The sequence below is a fragment of the Gadus morhua genome, chromosome 4 (assembly GCF_902167405.1).
Source record: "Gadus morhua chromosome 4, gadMor3.0, whole genome shotgun sequence".
NCBI classification, from domain to species: Eukaryota; Metazoa; Chordata; class Actinopteri; order Gadiformes; family Gadidae; genus Gadus; species Gadus morhua.
In genome coordinates this window covers 17,193,702-17,213,460 of record NC_044051.1, presented here as the reverse complement: position 1 = coordinate 17,213,460, position 19,759 = coordinate 17,193,702, and the positions used below count along the sequence as shown (strand labels likewise).

The following is a 19,759-nucleotide window of genomic DNA, read 5'->3' as shown; positions in this document are numbered from 1 at the left end:
TAATCTTAATCCAATCCTGAAGCTTAGGAGTTAGAAGGATGTTGTTTCATCTTGTGATTGTAGGGGGACTCAATCTTTGTGTTTCTACGAGGTGGATTATATTTTAAACCTCCATCCTAATACCCGTCAAACAATGATTCTCTCTTTTTACAGAACGATTGAACGGCTTTGAAACGATTCCTCGCTTCTTAAACAATGCAGCGTTCTGTCTGGTGCCACACAAGGCCTCATCTGAGTGTCTGTTCAATATTGAATATAGGTCAGTGCCTCTGTGTGCATGCCATATTAACGCCGGGTAAGAAAAGGCTTGTAAGTAGAATGACTTTGTGTCTCAGGCCCGTGGTTCATGAAAGTAATGAGGTCTCGGACTCCTTACTGGATTTTAACAACTCTGAAGGTACTGAGCTTTACGTTATTATTTACAAAGAAAGAGCTGCAAAGCTAGGTTTGTTTGGAAGACAAAACACATGTAGCTCCTCAATTGCGTGTCAGACATTTAATAATCTTCAATATTTAATTTGTATCGGGAGGATGTTTCTCTGAGTGATTATTTTGAAACAGAGTCGGTTACTAATTACAATGATTGCTTCATCTAATTATTTTAATCATGTATCTTCCCATCGACAATATCATTTCTTAATGTATTCACCGTCTCCAAGGCAACATGTTCATCTGTGTATCGCAAAGTTAGCTATTAGCTTGCACAAGTTGGATGTCACAAGAAACTATGATTAGTACACATCTTAGCCTCGCCCAGAAAAGCTAGCGTTTTGGTAGCAATTGGATAGACAATTCACTGGGACTCAAATGAATAATCACAAATAACAAAAAAAACATTTGAAACGGACCAGTGGAGCTGTTTGAATGAGTGGTGGGTAGCTTAGAGAGTGATGTCAGTGGAAAGATTATGTTGATTTAATGTATCCCCACCACTAACTGTAAATATTTATCTAAACATAAATTTGGCACAAAACAGTTTCAAACGAGATTTGTACCATCGCCCCTTGTGTTGTTTATCCTCTCCGAACACGTATGAGATGTCAGAGAACCGGGGGACACATTCCAATTCAGATGTATTATTGAAATACATCAGCTCCATGTAGCGCTTGACATTGTAATCGTTGTTCTTTCATATAAACGTACAGTGAGGGGGGGGGGGGGGGCAAAGTAGTGAGAAACGATCAGAGGAGTCAATATGGACATTTTGTTGATGTTCCGTGATGACAGTTAGATATACGACAGCTTCCACAGCATCTGTCAGAGAGGAGTGGAGAAGGGGGGGGGGGGGGGGGGGGGGGGGGGGGGGGGCGGGGATGGGTGGGGAAGTTTGAATGTGCAAACGGAGGTTATAAATAAACAGTGGCAGGGGAGGGAGAGAGGGAACTGTACGGAGCCCGCCCGCCAGCACGACAATCAATGACTGAGAAGAAGAAGGAAATTAAAGGCCTGATGAAAGACTTGTGGCCCATCAGAAGAAGAAAACAGAAGCCGGACACTTCTGACAACACGCCCCCTGATTTATTGATTTCACAGCTACATTTTTCTTTCTGGGTGCGAAAGAGCAAAGCAATCTCGGAGCATTTTGGCTGCTGTTATAGTCCCTCGGCAAATAGACGCTCCCCGGCACACACACCTGCACACACACAAGCACGGACACACACACACACAACAGACAGGGAGCACACACACAAACACAAGGAACTCACACAGAACATACATGCACACACACACACATGTAAACAAACATGAACACACACACACACACACACACACACACACACACACACACACACACACACACACACACACACACACACACACACACACACACACACACACGTACACAGGGAGCACACACACCTACACAAAGATCAGGAAACAAACACACACGCGCGTTTCACGCACGTAACCAACAGGCATACGCACACACATGTAAGCCCACACTGCCACACACATCCACACATCCACGCCAATTCTCTCCCTCTTACACACACACACACACGCTGTCACAGACATTTCTACCCTAAACTACACACACACGCGCGCCTCGAGAATAATGTTGACTTTTTAATCCTCAAACACACAGCCATAAATCAACAGTACCCCCCCCCCCCCCCCCCCCCCCCCCTCCCTCCCCCCCCCCCCCCCCCCCCCCCCTCCCTGGAGCCCAAAGTCAGACTCCTCAATGAAAGGCTCAGGCCAACAACGCACTAATAGCAATTCACAGAGCCAGTCAGGCAAGCGGAGCAGCGGCCAGCGGAGCGTTCCTCCGTTTGTAATTCCTAATTACATTCACTCACTAGAGCCGCTGCTGAATTAGTAATGGAAGGAGATCTGACCCGCGCCCAGCCCTCCTAATGCCCACGGTTCGGTTACGTCAGACATATTACCGCCGGCTTCTGTCTGGCCTCTAAAAGACAAATGTAAATTTAACATTTACATTTTGAAGGAATTTATCTCCACAATGTTTTACGTGTTCAGAAATGTGTTTTACTTTGGATTTAGTCTCCCGAAACAGAATTTAGGTTCCGGCCTAGTCTGAGGAAGACAAGCTGAAAGCCGGCTGACCTGGGAGTTTCACTTCCATCACTTCATAATTTCTTTTTTGGTTTCATGTAGGCTAGCTGGAGGCGGGGATCTGTGAGCGTGTAATTGGTGAACACAAACCCGGCCAGCAGTATTAAACTGTTGTAAACACCGTGTGGACGGGCCACTGGAGAAATACAGATTTGAAATCCCCTTCTGAAAGCTTCAACCACTTGCGGGATTGAGTTTTCCTCTGTACAAACAAAACAGGAGACAAGGCCTACCTTGACTACAGTCCACGCCCGGTTCATTTCTAACCAATCAGGGCATCTCTTCCCTATTTGTTAAAGGGAATCCATCTTTCCTGTCAATCAAATATGACCACAGGTGAATGAAGGTGAATGAACGCAAGACTTCTCAACGGCGGAAGTGGACGGGGCGTTTATTTAGGTTGTTTGTTTGCAAAATCTTGCTCTCTTCTGCTCTTTCCCGCTCTCTCTTGCTTTAACTACCCTCATATCTCACCGACTGCAGCTTTAACAGCGTTCTCCGTCCACCCCATCTCTGCTGTCTGCAGGTAGCCTGGCTGAAGAACGACGAACCGCTGGACACGGACGCTAAGGTCGGCTCGAGAGCCGACCACAACCTCATCATCTCTGATGCCCGCCTGTCTGACTCGGGCAACTACACCTGCCTGGCGAGCAACATCGTTGCCAAGCGGCGCAGCGCCAACGCCGCCGTGGTCGTTTACGGTGAGCTAGGTTAGCAGGAGGCAAGATATTAGCTTAATTTTGTCGTTTGAAATGCACATCCAAAAACGCTTACAAAATCTGATACACAAAAGCGCATGACGGGAAAACATTGAAAACACACAACCCAAATGCAAAAGGAACGACACAAATACAAAAGTCAGTAAATACAACAAAACACAAATATGATGAAAATACATCTCTGTTAAATTGAATTATTTTCCACATATCATAACCTTAACCCATTTGTTTGTGTGTTTTTGTGTTCCCAGTGAACGGCGGCTGGTCTCTGTGGACCGACTGGTCGCTGTGTAACGTGCGCTGTGGGCGGGGCTTGCAGAAGCGCTCGCGCACCTGCACCAACCCGGCGCCACTCAACGGGGGGGCCTTCTGCGAGGGCATGTCGGTGCAGAAGAGCACCTGCAGCACACTCTGTCCAGGTGAGCTCCACCACACACACTGTGTCCAGGTGAGCTCCACCACACACACTGTGTCCAGGTGAGCTCCACCACACACACTGTGTCCAGGTGAGCTCCACACACTCTATCCAGGTGAGCTTCACCACACAGTAAGGAGAGGTCAACCACACACCATGTCTTATTAAGCACGATAAAGAAGTGTTGTGCAGTAAAATGACCGTAACATTACAAGATGCTGTAGGTCAAATGTACGAGCTAATGTTTTAATTAAATGTTTTAGAAATGGCGTCACCATCCGTCAGCTATCAGTGAGTGAAATGCGATGTGAGAATATCCGTTTGGAGCTGACTGTTCCATATCTTCCCTGATTGGTTGAGGTAGCCATCTTGCCTGTCAATCACAGATTCATGAAATGCTTCACTTAGCACTGGTGGAGAAATTAAGGGATGTTGGTTGTTTGGTTCAAAATCTTGTTCTCTATTTTACATCTCTCAATTCTTACCAAGAGCAGCTTCAAGATGAACTAACAAATTATGCTAACGGGAAAAAAAAACACTATAAACGCACATGTCATGTAGATTTAACATCGCCACAACTTTAGTGGCACCCAACGCCAAAGAAAATAAGAAAATATGGGGAATCAAACAAGCCAGTGAATATTGAATCACAGAACTGTTCCCAGTGAAACTGCACAAAAGGCTTTTCGTTTATTCTCCCCACCTGGGAAGAAATGCTGAGTCAGCAGAGCGGTTGTTCATTAGTCGGAGTGAGGTATGTTTCCACATGACCCATCTCTCCTGCACCCCATCGCTGGGTGCCCCTTCTTCCTCTCCCCCCTATATTGAACTTGTTGTCATTTGACCGTGGACAAGGTCTCACTCTGTAGGTTACTGTAGGACGAATGGGAGGAGAACGAAGAGTTATAAGAGGGAGGGGCGAGGGGGGAAAGCATACAGATGAAATAGAAAGAAAACAAGCAGAGAGAGAGAGAGAGAGAGAGCAAGAGAGAGAGAGAGAGAGAGAGAGAGAGGGAGAGAGAGAGAGAGAGAGAGAGAGAGCAAGAGAGAGAGAGAGAGAGAGAGAGAGAGAGAGAGAGAGAGAGAGAGAGAGAGAGAGAGAGAGAGAGAGAGAGGCTTAAAGTTGTGAAAGTGCTGAGGAGGAGAGCCAGATATCTAATCCTCAACGTAATCTGCACTTTCCATGTGTGTGTTTCCAGACCGATAGCCCTGACTTTGTGTTATCAGCCAGCTTGTGCATAAGAAAACTACAGTGGGAGATAGAGAGAAAAGGGCTACTTTTATAACAATCCTCCTACTTTCCCTCAAACCAAACCGCTCGCTCTCTCTTTCAGAGGGATTCTGTTCCCACCCCTGAATGTATTTCTTTTTTTCCTTTTTCTTTCTTTCTTTCTTTAGTTTGTTCGTTTGTTCGTCCGTTCCTTCTTTTCGCACAACAGAAAAATTAGCATTTAGATGAACAAGTAGAAAGAGGGGTGGATCTTTATGGAAACGTCAAGGTGGAGAGGAGGCTTGATGAAACATGACACAATCAAAGTGACTTTGTGTTAAAGTTCCGCCGGATGGTGTAACATCGTATACAGACCCTCTCCTGTGAGAGGGAAAGGGGAAGAAACAGCATCTTTTGCCTTTTTTTGGTCGGGGGGGTTGAAGGAACGGGCGGACCACAGTACCACAGGAAGCTGTACAAAGAGAGGTTGTAGCTTCTAATTTAGGCTTGGTCCAGCTGCTTTTGTAAGCAAGCTGTGCACGTTTGTGCTCTGTCAGAGGTTTGGAAAGGATCTATTCGATCTCATTTCCAACCCTTCTCTCTCTCTCTCTCTCTCTCTCTCTCTCTCTCTCTCTCTCTCTCTCTCTCTCTCTCTCTCTCTCACATTGGCTCACTCGTTCACTCACTCTCTCTGAAGTTGGTCCTTCGTCGTGGGCCTTTTCCGTCTCTTCCCCTTCTCTTCCCTTTTCATCACTTGTGTGAAACGTTCCCAGTTTTGTTGAAAGTCACACAGCCATGGAAAATTCCTTCACTTTGGGAGCAGCTAATCCCTACTAGGGTTATGGTTAAGCAGATGGACACAACACTATTGTGATGTCGGCCATTTTATGGCCCCTCCAATTGTTTGGATGGAAGAAACAATTTTCTAGTCGATTAATGTAAATTTCTACAGTATAAATAACATCAATATATGATAAAGATGTTTGCATGTATGTGTATGCATACATTATTGAGTATGTTTATAAGGAACTAATCCTGTCTCACAAATTAGTCATTCACCAAGGTTTGTGATGCAATGAATTATGTATATTCATATACAGTATTTATACTATGTCATATTCTAACCTAAATATAGTTTTTAATTCAATAAAGAAAATACAGTTTCATTACTCTAGTCAGCAATGAATATGAGAACATGAATATATACTTAATAGTGGTGTTTATGGACAAATGCCTGTTTACATGGATATCGATTGGCTTATATTCTGTGACTCACAATTCTTTCAACTCTTGTTTCGCTCCAAATAGCGATAGCTAAACCCAACAGATCTGAGCAATTGGCAAAAACCAAAAGATTCCTCTCCACAAATGGTTTTCAACCAACCAAAATACTCCAAAGTCATATCCCTTCTTCTTCTTCTTCTTCTTCTTCTTCTTCTTCTTCTTCTTCTTCTTCTTCTTCTTCTTGTCCTTCTTCTTCTTGTCCTTCTTACTCTTCCTCGTCCGTAATCTGTCTGTTTTGACAAGAAGCTAGTACCTCGCTAGAGATGTTCCGATACCATTTTTCCTTCCCCATACCAATTCCGGTACCTGAACTTGAGTATGTTTTTTTTAGGGGGGAATATATGTCAGCTGTATACTACTAACCCTGTTTGGATGGGAAATTATTGCCATCATTGTTGTATGTCCTGGATCAGGTTAAACCCTTTGTGAAAACACGAACAAATACAGCATCTAGCATTGAAACTACTAATAGCACTTGTTTTTTATTGAAGGGTTCTACTATGTGACAGGAATGTTTATTCGGGTAACTGGCTGTCAACGAAAACTACAAATTTTAAACTCTGCTAAATAACAAAAATGTAATGTAAATATATGTACAGATAATTAATTACTTGTATAACTTTCTTTAATAATCTAGTGTGCCTGAAAAATAAGTTATTTTTCAGTCAAACTAGATCGTTTAACATTCTAATTTCAAATTATAATAATGCATTTGTACTTGTGAACAAGTACAAATAGATGCTTCACAAGCGTGAGCATCTATGTTTTTCCGACTTAGTAGCTCGAAGGCACAAAGTTCGGAGATCACGCGTTTGCCACTCCCGACTTCCCACCCCAAACCGTTAACGAACGCAGCATAACCCACCGCGCGTGTTTGTGATTATCTTTGCCTGCGTAGTAAATGAGCTAGTCAAATGCATCGGATCGGCACATAGACCAGCTGACTCACCGATTTCCAATACTAGGCATTATCGGAGGTATTTTTACTTCCAACACTAGGCAGTATTGGAGGAATTTTGAGGGGCAATACTGCAGTATCTGAGCAATTCTTCCTTGAACAACTTTATACCTCACCACACACACAGGACAAACTGCTCGCCTACCTGCAGTTTGCCACCACTGGTCAGGTGTCAGGGTTCGCTGTGGCCCGACCCTAATTTCCGCTAGAGACAGAAAACAGACCGGCCTAACCACTGGAGCCTCGCTCCCCCACTGACTCCTTTCAATAGTAATCATTTCCAACCAGTTCCCTCTTACCACTCCCAAAACTACATAAAGAAAAACCTTCCTCTAGTAACTCTCTAAAATTCATTCTCTGAAAATTCCCTCTATTCTCTCTCTGTCTCTCTCTTTCTCTCCGTCTCTATCCCTCTCTGTCTCTGTTTCTGTCTCTCTCTGTCTCTGTCTTTGTCTCTCTCTTTCTCTGTCTCTCGCTGTCTCTCTCTCTCTCTCTCTGTCTCTCTCTCTGTCTGTCTGCCTCTGTCTCTGTCTCTGTCTGTCTGTCTCTGTCTCTGTCTCTGTCTCTGTCTCTGTCTCTCTCTCTCTGGATCACCATCCATCTCATGATCAATTATCTGCCTGGAGAAATTCGTAGATGCGGTTGTCAAGATTCAAATGAGCTGCTGTCACATGACGAAATGGCCAGTAATTGCCAGTTTAAAAAAGTCATAAAGAATTTTGATTGACTGTATGCATGTACAAGCCGTTCGTTAGTTTCTGAATCATTTCAGATGTTAAATAACTCCTGGGAAGGTTCATATAAGCCAAATGCCGTACAGTCAATTACATTAAGTCGCTTGTCGGCTGTCAAATAAATTATTCATTTATATTTTTTATTATAGCTACTGGTTTTCTGGTGGTTCTTTGAAGAGGGTAATAATTAAATACAAATAAAACAATTGTGGATTGGATCGGAGAGCATGTAATTAAAGATTACTTTGTGCACCCCCCTGTTTAACACACAGATGGTTTACCCCAGGAAGGCTTTACCATGACTTGATTTACTAGGTAGAGTTAATTGGTTAACATGATTCATGCACAAACTTTTGTCTTGTTGGCTTGAAATGAAGGGAAATATTACATAAACCAACCATGCACTGTCAGAAAAAGATAGAATATGAACTTTTTATGTGCAATAGATAAACAGCAAGTACTCCTTGAAGCCTCTGCTAACCCAAACACACACTAGGGTTAACTCAATACGTCCTGAATGTATGTACGTGTAAATATGTATGAACGTTTGTATGTATGTTCAATTGTTTGTGTGCGTATGCATGTATGTATTTTTGTATGTAATGAAGCGATGAAGGAGACAAAAGTGGCAGTAACACTGATATGCAGCCGGCACACCGAACATTTTTACCCCATCGGTGGAGCAAGGCCCTCTGCTTTTCTTAATGTGAGGCAGACCTCTGATGAGTCACATTGTTAAACGCTTGCCATGTATGTGCGTTTTGGGTATGTATGAATCTATGTTTGTATGTGTGCATTATTGCATGCGTTTATGCTTTCGTATTATGTAGGTATGTATACGGTTATGTGTGTGTGTGTGTGTGTGTGTGTGTGTGTGTGTGTGTGTGTGTGTGTGTGTGTGTGTGTGTGTGTACATACATATTTCTGTACATTTCTATGTATTTATATTTATATATGTACTTCAGTTGAGGCTCCTCCAGTGAGGAGAGGGAGGAAGATCCTCCTTAACATTACCCAGACTACTGTAATTTATTAATTCCCTTAAATATGACTACTTTAATGCCTTTGTTTAGGTAATGTTCGTTTCCCTGGGTAAAGGGACATTAGCACCACCTATCACCTATTGACAATTACTTCAGGGAGGACGTTCCTTCCTCAGCCTCCATTGACTCCCATTAATTTCCCCGAAAGTGTTGGCGGCCGGTGAATAACATGGGGTTCAATAGGAAAGAGGAGGAAAGTCCTCCTCTGAGTGGGTGTGACTAGTTTAGGGATCTGGATCCCGCCTACGTCTGTTGGCTGCGCTATGAACCAATAAGCAGGAGCCCTGGCTCTGGAGCAGCCCGGAAGGAGGGGTTATCCTCTCAAGCCTAGGCTACGAGAACCAACGAACCTGGCGCTTAGTCGTATGCCTTGTTTCCACCGAGCAGTGCGCTAATATTCGTTGCGGTACAGTGCGGCTCTGTTCGCTTATTGGCGTTTCCGCTGAGCGATGCGGTTCGGTGTGGCTCGGTTGCTTATATTGGCGTTTCCACCGCCAAAAGTTGGGCAACGTCCCGAATGAACGCGCTGAGACTACATCTTTTTAGAAACTCCTCTGTTGGGTTACCAAGCGGTCTGAAAGGGTGGCGAAAACGTGGAGCGTCCCTCAATCTTAATTGGCTTAACACCATGACCAACATTCTGAAACATCCATTAACATCCACATTTGACTCAAACAATGTTAGGCTTACAGCCGATGTAAATAGTTGGGAAATTATGTTCTTGTTGTTCTTTTGATTGTTTGTTACTCTGACTGTTCTGTTTGATATTGTTATGTGTTTAAAGCACATAAGCTGCCCCAACATAGCCACTAGGAAGCAGGATCGAACACACAAGCTGCATTACCCTCACATAGCCACTAGGAAGCAGGATCGAACACATAAGCTGCAATAACTACTCCAGTCACAGATGGCAGCACCTTTAGACAGGTGAGGAGGGCGGAGCAATTACGTCACACCGGCCACGGTGAACCAGCGCGGAGTTCAGATTAAGGTGATAGGCAGACCCGCGAAGAGACTCGGGCCTAAGCCCGTTTCTCTCACACGTGTTAGATACAATTCCCTCCCTTTTGCTTCATAGTTACCATACCGAAATAGGCCTAGTTTAACAAATAACGTGAGTTAAAAGCGACCAAGGATTGGATTATTTCTTAAAAAAACGCGACAATATTGTGGAAAGGATGTTACTGAATGATACAGAGCATGATGCATTTTAAATGGCATCACTTTTGGTCTCTTTGGTCCTGATTTTATTTAGTTTTACAAATCAAAAGTAGGCCTGATTTGACTTATTGGCTATGCATCCTTTCCTTCTGCCCTTGTAGTCCAAGACATGCTACCCACCAGCTTTCAAAGTACAATGCTACCAACAGTGGATTTGTAAAAAATGCATTCACATAATTATCCCTCCCTGCTATTTTATAATTCACAAAAACACCCAGAAACAACTTGAGTCTCACATACTTATGCCACCATATGCCACTAACAATGCAAGCAGGCCATTAGCAACCAAGGGCACAGCCCTTCCTCCCTCACTTTAAAAACCACCAGCCGCCACTGGTACGTATGTATGTATTTATGTATGCATGTATAAACTTGTATGTTTGTATGTACGTACGTACGCATGTGTACTATGTTTGTATGGATGTTTATTTATTTATGTATGTATGTATGTACATTTGTATCTATTGTGGCAACCCGCCTTCTCCAGTGAACCACCACCTCCAGAAACAGGACACAACTTTGATGGGCAAAAGCCAAAAAGGCATGTTTTATCCTAAATTAAACAATGTCTCATCTAGAAAACAATATAACAACGAAAAAACCTAGGAGGAATCGACGGTTCTATCCCACGTGGGTGGAATCCCGTCATCCAAGGGGACCGGTCTCTTCGTACAGGAGCCACATGGCTGGGAGAGCCCCGATTGAGTGGAGAAGCAGGCTATTTAAGACCTGCTTCTCCACCTGTTCCACAGGTGCTCTGCATGTCCTTAATTGGCCCGGGTCGGGTTGCCACAGTATCTATGTATGTATGTACCTCCTTAGTGTTTATGGACCTCTCCCCCTCTCATGTCTCCCTGCGTGTTGCAGTGGACGGCGGCTGGGGCCCGTGGAGCCTGTGGACGGCGTGCGGCGTGGACTGCGGGCGCCAGCGGAGCCGGGACTGCGCCGAGCCCGAGCCGCGGCACGGGGGCCGGCCCTGCGACGGCCCCGGGCTGGGGGCCGACAACTGCACCGGGGGCCTCTGCATACAGAGTGAGTGGGGCCGGACGTCTCTAGGGGCCGTTGGGGCTAAACGTCTTCAGGACTGAGACGCTATCTTACCCTCCTTTATGGACTCAGTGGTCCTCCAGGAGGGAGCAGGGGGAGCCTCTGGCTTTGTGGCCGTAGATTACACTCTGTAGGCAAGGGCAGGGGTGTGCACCCACACACTCATATAAACACACAAAGACACTCATGTACACACACGCGCACGCATACCCTCGTATAAATACGCGCACAGACACTCGTATAAACACTCACACGCAAACGCTCAAATAAATGCACACACCCTCACACAGGCACATATAAATACACATTCACACACACACACACCCAAAAAACTCATATAAATAACCAGACATACAGACAGGTTAATACACACAAATTAAAATAAATAACCACACACACACACACATACACACCCACACACACACACACCCAAAAGCTTTGAGGTGAGACTAAACCAGACGTTTATTGTGTCCTTGTAATTGCAGATGGAAAGCTGCTTCATGACATCAAGCCACAAGGTAGGTTCTCCAGGGGGAGGGTTCTCCAGGGTGAGGGTTCTCCAGGGTGAGGGTTCTCCAGGGTGAGGGTTAGGATTCTCCAGAGTTAGGGTTATCCATATTAAGAGTTCTCCAGGGTGAGGCTTCTCAAGGGTAAGGGTTAGGGTTCTCCATGGTAAGGGTTCTCCTGGGTGAGCGTTGTCCATGATAGGATTACGGTACACACCACCATCCTCATATCCACTAAGAGTGTAAAGCTGTACAGCAATGGAAACAATTCAGCCAAACATGACCAAATGGGTCAACGTCATCACTAATATATAAACCTACATAAAAATACCATGTGGTCATATGTCCCAACATTGGGGTCAGTTTTTTTTATATAATCACAATTAAAGTCACAAAGGGCTCTGCTCAAGCCCGTATTGAAAAAAAAATTGGGGACACTCCTCTAACACCCTACCCCCTCCCTGACCTGCCCGATAGCCTCGAGGATCACATGGCAGTGCGGCTTCGTCTTCTAGTCAGCTAGAGAGGAATAGGTGACATTGAACCAATCAGAACAAGGCAAAGAGAGCATAAGGAAACGCATGTCATCAAGTACGTTGTACTCTTCAGTCGCTCACAAAGACTGTGTCAACAATATATATACAGTACCATAGGCCTGTAGGAAGGACTTTGTTTGGGTTCAAACCTGAACCTTTGGGCTCTGTAACACCCCCCGCCACTAGACCAGGGGTTTGCAACCTAGGGGTCGGGCCGCACTGGCTGTCCCCTGAATTACACATAGGGTCGCAGGATATCGCCGACATGAGCCATGGATATCTGAGGATCCATTTCAGAAAAATGAGTGTCCTGCATATAGAAACTTATTGCCTAATGATTCATAGCCCCAAGCTAATGACTACTAATTGCTGTGTGTGTGGTAGAGCGGTGTGAGTACCTTCACTGGGACGTTGATATCACCGGCAGATGTTGATTAGGAAAAAACTATTTGTGTTGAAGCAGTTTCACAAAAGTTAATGCAGTGGACTATACATCTGCATTACATGTATAATCCCTGCACTAGACTATACACCCTCTCTTTATGTTGAGAAACTGCATGACGGGAACATTCTGGAATAAAGGATAACCGATATCAGGGAAGTACTTTATTCCGGAACATAACATAGATCATTTGTCAACGCCATTTAATGTCACAGCCCTGATTCAGTACATTATTAAGACATAACGCTACTCCTTCAACGACATCCATCACACATAAATCTCTCTGATGAACAATGCGTCGTTCAGAACTATCCTATTTCCTCCAAAAAAAGCTTTGCGATCAGCTCATCCATTCCATACATTATGAACTAGGTTTCCAACATGTCTGCCAGATCTGCGTGTGTTAACTTCAATCACGGATTATGCATAATGGCCTAAACTCATTGTGTTTGCCTATCTTGTCATCGCGTGTCTGTGTTTGTTTATCGACGCCGGGCAACAGTTTAGACCGCTTCAACAGATGCAGCCGCATCTGTCGAAATGTCCCCAGCCCTCGATTAACCTGTTACTGTAGCTGTTTACACCAACGCTGCATACTGGGGCTGAATTCTCCTCCCATAAAGCCTCTGGATACTTATCAGGCGTCCCCAGAAAAGTCCACCTTTTCCTTTTTTCTTTACTTCAACAGAGCTTATTATTTTCTTGAAGAACTGAAGCTGGAACTCATTTCTCAGCTCATTTTTTTTGGGTGGGGGGACGTGTCTCATGCTGCCGTGCCGTTTGGACCGGCTACAGGGTAATCGCCGGTGATGAGCTAATTCAATGAATTGCTTCTGTCAGACGGTCCCTGTGGACGGATCCGTGGCACCACACATCAGACCTAAACGCCGTTTGTTAAATGACATTCAGGTGTTGGGTTGATTAGAAGTGCTTTCCCTGTGTGGATCCTCATTAGCACTAGCTTCTCACACTCCTCTCTCTCTCTCTCTCTCTCTCTCTCTCTCTCTCTCTCTCTCCAGCACACTACCACACTACCACACACACCCACACACAATCCTTCACGATGCACTTTCAAACCAGCAGGAATAAAACCTAAATAAAGTTGTAAGAAGTCCGCTGAAGCTAACACACAGTTCACAGTCCTCTAGCAGACAAAAACGTTTTGTAGAGACAACTGCAATAATTTTCAGTTGTTGGTTTATTTTCAAAGAGAATAATAGTTCTTTATAGCATGAGTAAGGGAATGGGTGCTAGCAACCAGAGGCGTCTGTATCTATAAAATCCCCCAAATATACTTAGCTTCAACTCCTGATCTTTTATCTTTAATTCTTTATTCTCCTTGTTCCGTCCGCTCTTCTCTCTCCCCCTCCCACCCTCCCTCCCTCCCTCCCCCTCTCTCTCCCCCTCCCTCTCCCTCCCTCCCTCTCTCTCTCCTCCACCCTCTCCCCCCCCCCCCCCCCCCCCGGTAGAGGTGGAGAGCAGCAGTGACGTGGTGCTGTACTCTGGGCTGAGTGCGGGGGTCCTGACGGTGGTGGTCCTGATCGTGGTGGTCACTCTGTACCGGAGGAGCCACAGCGAGTACGGCGTGGACGTCATCGACTCCTCCGCCCTCACCGGCGGCTTCCAGTCCTTCACCTACAAGACGTCCCACCAAGGTCAGCTCACACACACACACTCACTCACTCACTCACTCACTCACTCACTCACTCACTCACTCACTCACTCACTCACTCACTCACTCACTTTTATTGAGTAACTTAACACGTATCTTTTGAACAAGGCACGTACTCACGGAGTTGAATGGTCATTTGTTATGCAAACCCTGACCCATCAAATCATCATCATCAAATCAGGAAGTACCAGGGAAACGACCAACGGGCTGCCTCCAGCCAGCCTTTCAACCTTACAAAAGTATAAAACTCTGGCCCCCCCGCTTGCTTCCTCAGTCCTCGTTAGGAGACTGTCAGCATGGATCCCAACCTTCAGGTCGGGTGAGGGACGTAGGTTGGTCTTTAGTGGCTTCTCCTTGTCTGTTCTGATGGAACATGCTAGCGATGGACAATCTAAGGCTACGTTTACATGATGACGGTCTGAACAGAAGACTCAAAAGTGGCGTCGCGTCTTCACTTTTTATTCTGCATTTAGACAAGCGTTTTCGGGAGGAAATCTGCGTGCATACGGTGATGCAAAAGTGTGTGGAAATCGATGCATGACAGGCGGCTAGGTGATGCTGTGATACACTATCACACAACACCGCCATGTGTGAGCGCATGCGTAGAATCTTCCTTCTTCTCTTATCTGTGCCGCGAAAACCAAAACATAATTACAGATTCTTCTCTGTTCAGTAATACTATCTGTACATATCCTGTACATTTCATGGAAAGACTCCTGTAAGTTTATTAGAGCTGCCAGACCAGCTTGAAGGTCCGACGTGTTTGTAATAATCCAACATGTTTGTTTATTTCCCTGTACTGGCTCATGTATTTGACGTAAACGCGTACACGACGTGAGCAGATCTGAGCAGAGTTTTGCGTCTTTGCAGTGTAACGCTACAGCGGAGCGTATTCAAGTTTTCCACACTGGAGGGTGGTTTCAGATTTTTGCGTTTTTAAGCCCCAAAAACGCCGTCACCGTCTAAACGAAATGCACTTCTGATAAAATATTTTGTCGTTTCTACCGGCAAGCGTCCTCGTGTAAACAGAGCCTAAAGCTACAGGAAGCTCCATATGTTGGCAAGGTCAAATCCCTGACCTTAGCTGTTGCGCTGCTGCTGCTTGTACAACTGTCGTTCTGCGTGTCTGACAGGGTTGGGCCAGGGCTTCTAACACAGGCCTGGTTCTAAGACTAATCCACCACTAAAGGCACTGCTGACCAAGAGCCTGATTCAATGTCTGCAAAGCCGGACACAAAAACAGATAAGAAGTGTGTTGGTATATCCGGTGTTATGGCAGCTAGCTGGCTTTGGCTAGCTTCAACTTTTCATCATGTCAAAGTATCTTAATTTAACCTGGCCCTTCAACCAATAGAGTATCACGATATTGAGGCGAATAAAGATTATATTTCCGATGACATTAATCAGTCTATGGTCATGGTAGCTCTTATATTTATAAGCGGAAATTACAAATTACAATGCATTCGTTTGACATTTGTACCCAATTAACATTTCTATGTAGCCTATAATTTATAATTGCAGTAGTACATACCTTTCGTACTGAAATTATTGGACAAATCAAACTTAAGATATCGTAAATGTCAAGACCAATCTGTGCCTTCGGCTTCCGTCTCCGGTGGATCAATCTTCTGGAGAAAAACTTATTACCTCCCGATAAGCTCATTTATTTGTTATTCCTTCAAAATGAGGAGGAAACTTCCATCTCCAATCTCTTCACTCTTGACAGTTTATTTTTGATTGCACTCTATTCTGAATCATCAATTGTACTCGAGTGAAGTTACAGTTAAGATGAAGTCACAAAAATAATGTGTTGATGTATTTCACTCCTTAATTAGGAAATAGATTCTCAGAACAAGGGATTTATTTTCCACGCCTGAATTGAAGGGTCACCACGTGATCTTATTTCAGAACGACAACAAGTGCATTTTGATGAACCAGCAGGACACATCGAAGGCTATCACCCTGCTCTGGGCCTCTTTCCATATATGAGCCAATAAAGCCGTCATTTCATAAATAATTATAATTGATCCATGCCCCAAAATAAAAATACCACACACAGCATAATGAAAATTGCTCCTTTCTCTCTCTCTCTCTCTCTCTCTCTCTCTCTCGGTCTCTCGCTCTCTCCCTCACTCTCTCTCTCTCTCTCTCTCGCTCTTTCTCTCTCGCTCTCTCTCTCTCGTTCTCTCTCACTCCCTTTCTCTCTCTGTCCCTCTCTCTCTCTCATTCTCGCTCTTGCTCTCTCACTCTCTCTTCGTCCTTATCTGTAAACTGTCAAACGGATGCTTGGACTGTATCTAGTAATAAATCTGGATTGATCCGAGCCAGTGATGCCTTAAAGTGGAGGTGGGTGGATGAGTGGCAGTGGGTGGTTTGGAATGATTCCCTGAGGTAGAACCTGAGGGGCAAGGAGGGATGCCTATTATGTCATGTATTAAGAACGGTGTCAACCATGCTTGTTGCCTTGCGTGGTTGACAACGCCGTAGATGTGTGAATTTGTGTATGAATGGGTGAATGTGAGGCTATAAGGCTAAAACACTTTGCGTGGCCAGAAAAACATGAAATAAATGCAGTCCATTTCCCACTCACCTTGACACAACAGCAGCGCTGCCTGGTCACGCTGCCTGGGTGGGGTTGACATGTGTCTGTGTGTTGGGTGTGTTCAGGAAACCCCCTGCTGATCAACTCGTCCATGCAGCCTGACCTGAGCGGGTCGCGGACCTACACCAGCCCCATGTGCTTTCAGGACTCCATGGACAAGGAGCTGATGGCCGACCACTCCCTGCTGGACCCGCTGCCCGACATCATGGTCAAAGGTACGGCACACAACGCCTTTAAAGACGAGCAGGGCTAAAGGCAGCTCGCTGGGTTGGTGGTGCGAGCCTCTCACCACGTAGACGACGCGGCTTGCAGAGTCTCCGGTTTGATTCCGACTAAAGTCGTTTACTTTCTCTTTCGAGTCGAAGTGTTTGTCGGTATTTCCAGTCCTGTCCATAAAGGTGCACAAAGCCTGTAAAAATATATATGTTCAGATAGAAGGCCGCAAAAAAGCAATTAATTCCTGTCAGTTTTTCATTTTATCGCTCAGTCTCCTTGGTTGAATATTCGCTCCGGCGCCGTCCCCAAAGCATTCTTTGATCAGGGCTGATTTCAGTTTTATTTTATATAATATATTTCATGCTTTTCTTTGTCGCTTTATGAACAGCACACTGAAAAGAGACAGGAAAGCAGATCAGAGAAGCTAAGAAATGACGTGTAGCATAGGAGCACAGGTGGGAATCGAACCTATCACATAATATCTGGCACGCCAGATTAATCTGAAGTTATATGATTTATAACTTCAGAGGCTTTGCTGTTTAACGCAAGTAGAGTTTCTGATGAGGCTACTTTGCCTACAGCTCTTCTAACGGTGAGTAGGCTAGGAACGGAGGTTTATGTGTGTGCGCAGTCAGTCCGCACCAGCCATGGTGTGTGTATATGTGAGTGTGTGTGCGTGCAGTCAATCAACACCCACCGTGGTGTGCGTGAGTGTGTGTGTGTTGTGTTGTGTTGTGTTGGGTTGTGTTGTGTGAAGTGTTTTAAGAGTGGTTGGCCGCTTTTTTAGGTGCGCACTACTGCCCTCTCTCCAGCATAAGGCCTTACTACACTGCCAAGCCGGTTCGGTCGAGGCTTGGCACGCCCAGCGATTTCACCGTCTTATTTCGAGTTTCCTGTGTAAAGCCGAGGGGGTAAAATCCCCCGTTCATCATGGCGCGGGCTTTCTTGGTTCACTGGAGAAGGCGGGGCTGCGCAAGGAGTCTAGACCTCTTTAGAATAATTTGCCTATTCCCAAATGTTTTTATTTTTGCAAGAATTAGTTCACGACTGAGTGTAGGCTACAAACGCGATTAACCATTTGCTAAGAGCAAAAACACCAACATATTCTTCATTTTTTGGGTTAGGGACGGGTTAGGGTTTTTATCCTGACAAAAGCCTCGTAAGGACAGTTCCTCTGCGTCTCTCTCGCAGATCGCACCATCTTTCAACGTCTTTGTTAAATATGACTGCTTCACCTTCTCTCTCATGATCAGCAGCTCGCGGATTTCACTTTCTCTCCAGTTAGAACTGCTCATGATGATATCGCTGCATTGTCTCTTTGGAGACAGTGCAGCAACACCACTACCCAACGTGATAAGGCATCACATTTACGTGATTAGGGCATACACTTGTTTAAATGTAGGCTACGACTTTTAAGAGTCATCTAGTGCTTGGTAGGCATATGACTAAGCCAGCTGACGGGCCTACGTGCGTCGCAGTTCCAGATGCACTTTCATTAATCAATTCCTTGAACTAGCCTTTGATAATGTTCTGGCCCGCCACCTACTGGCTGGAAAAAAATTGTCCCGAGGCCAAACTTAGTTGCCGACCCCTGGCCTACATGGTCAGCGCACTATGCTTAGCGGACCCCCGTTCCAGCTTTATTTGACGTTGGTACCTCATGACCCGGGGGGGAGGTGATGGTGACAGATAAGACCAGGGTGTGTGTCCTGTCCGTCCGTCCGTCTCTCCAGGGAGAGGGGAGAGGGCCGAGTACCCGATGATGTCCCATCCCAGGACCTTCCCGCGGGGCGTGGCGCCGGACTACCAGGGCGTGGGCGTAGACGCCACGCTGGGCCGCAGGGGGAAGACCCTCTTCATCCCGCACGGCCTGCCCCGGCCTCCTCCCCCTCCTCTTCCTCCCCCGCTGAAGACCACCAGGGTGCTGGGCCACGCCGGAGGAAGGCTGGTCGTACCCAACACTGGTGAGAGAGAGAGGGAGAGAGAGAGGGGGAGAGGGGAGAGAGAGAGAGAGAGAGAGAGAGAGAGAGAGAGAGAGAGAGAGAGAGAGAGAGAGAGAGAGAGAGAGAGAGAGAGGAGAGAGAGGGAGGGAGGGAGGGAGGGAGGGAGGGAGGGAGGGAGGGGGAAGAGAGGAGAGAGAGAGAGAGAGAGAGAGAGAGAGAGAGAGAGAGAGAGAGAGAGAGAGAGAGAGAGAGAGAGAGAGAGAGAGAGAGAGAGAAATGTTGATGAGAGATGATGACAGACAGAATGAAACAAGGGCTTCTCAACCAGCGGTTCTCCTCCTGACACGCCTTCCTCCAGTCCTATGGTCCTGATTTCATGAGACCGTGTTCAATGTTTTATTTTATGTTTGCGTACAAGTGTTCTGGTCAATGTTATGTGCGGCAAAGTGTCGTTGAGCGTTATTATTCTGAATTGTGATGTCTGAGAAAACGAAGCACAAGAGCACAAGCTTCAAATATGATTTCTTTCTTGAAAGTACCCTAGCGGGGACACGTTTCAGATTGACGCGTGACACTTATTGTTTGTGACAGGAAGGAGCAAAGTGTATTCTTGTGTGTGTGTGTGTGTGTGTGT

The 19,759-nt window shown here is 45.5% G+C and overlaps 1 protein-coding gene across 1 annotated transcript in view; it reads left to right on the top strand.

Moving 5' to 3' along the window:
* LOC115541849 (netrin receptor UNC5D-like) overlaps window positions 1-19,759 on the top strand; it is a 156,629-nt gene that overhangs the window by 115,050 nt on the left and 21,820 nt on the right. The window contains 7 exon segments of the mRNA XM_030353736.1: window positions 3,104-3,278; window positions 3,548-3,715; window positions 11,029-11,193; window positions 11,694-11,726; window positions 14,162-14,347; window positions 17,032-17,181; window positions 18,916-19,146. Coding sequence (XP_030209596.1) covers window positions 3,104-3,278; window positions 3,548-3,715; window positions 11,029-11,193; window positions 11,694-11,726; window positions 14,162-14,347; window positions 17,032-17,181; window positions 18,916-19,146 — 1,108 coding nt within the window.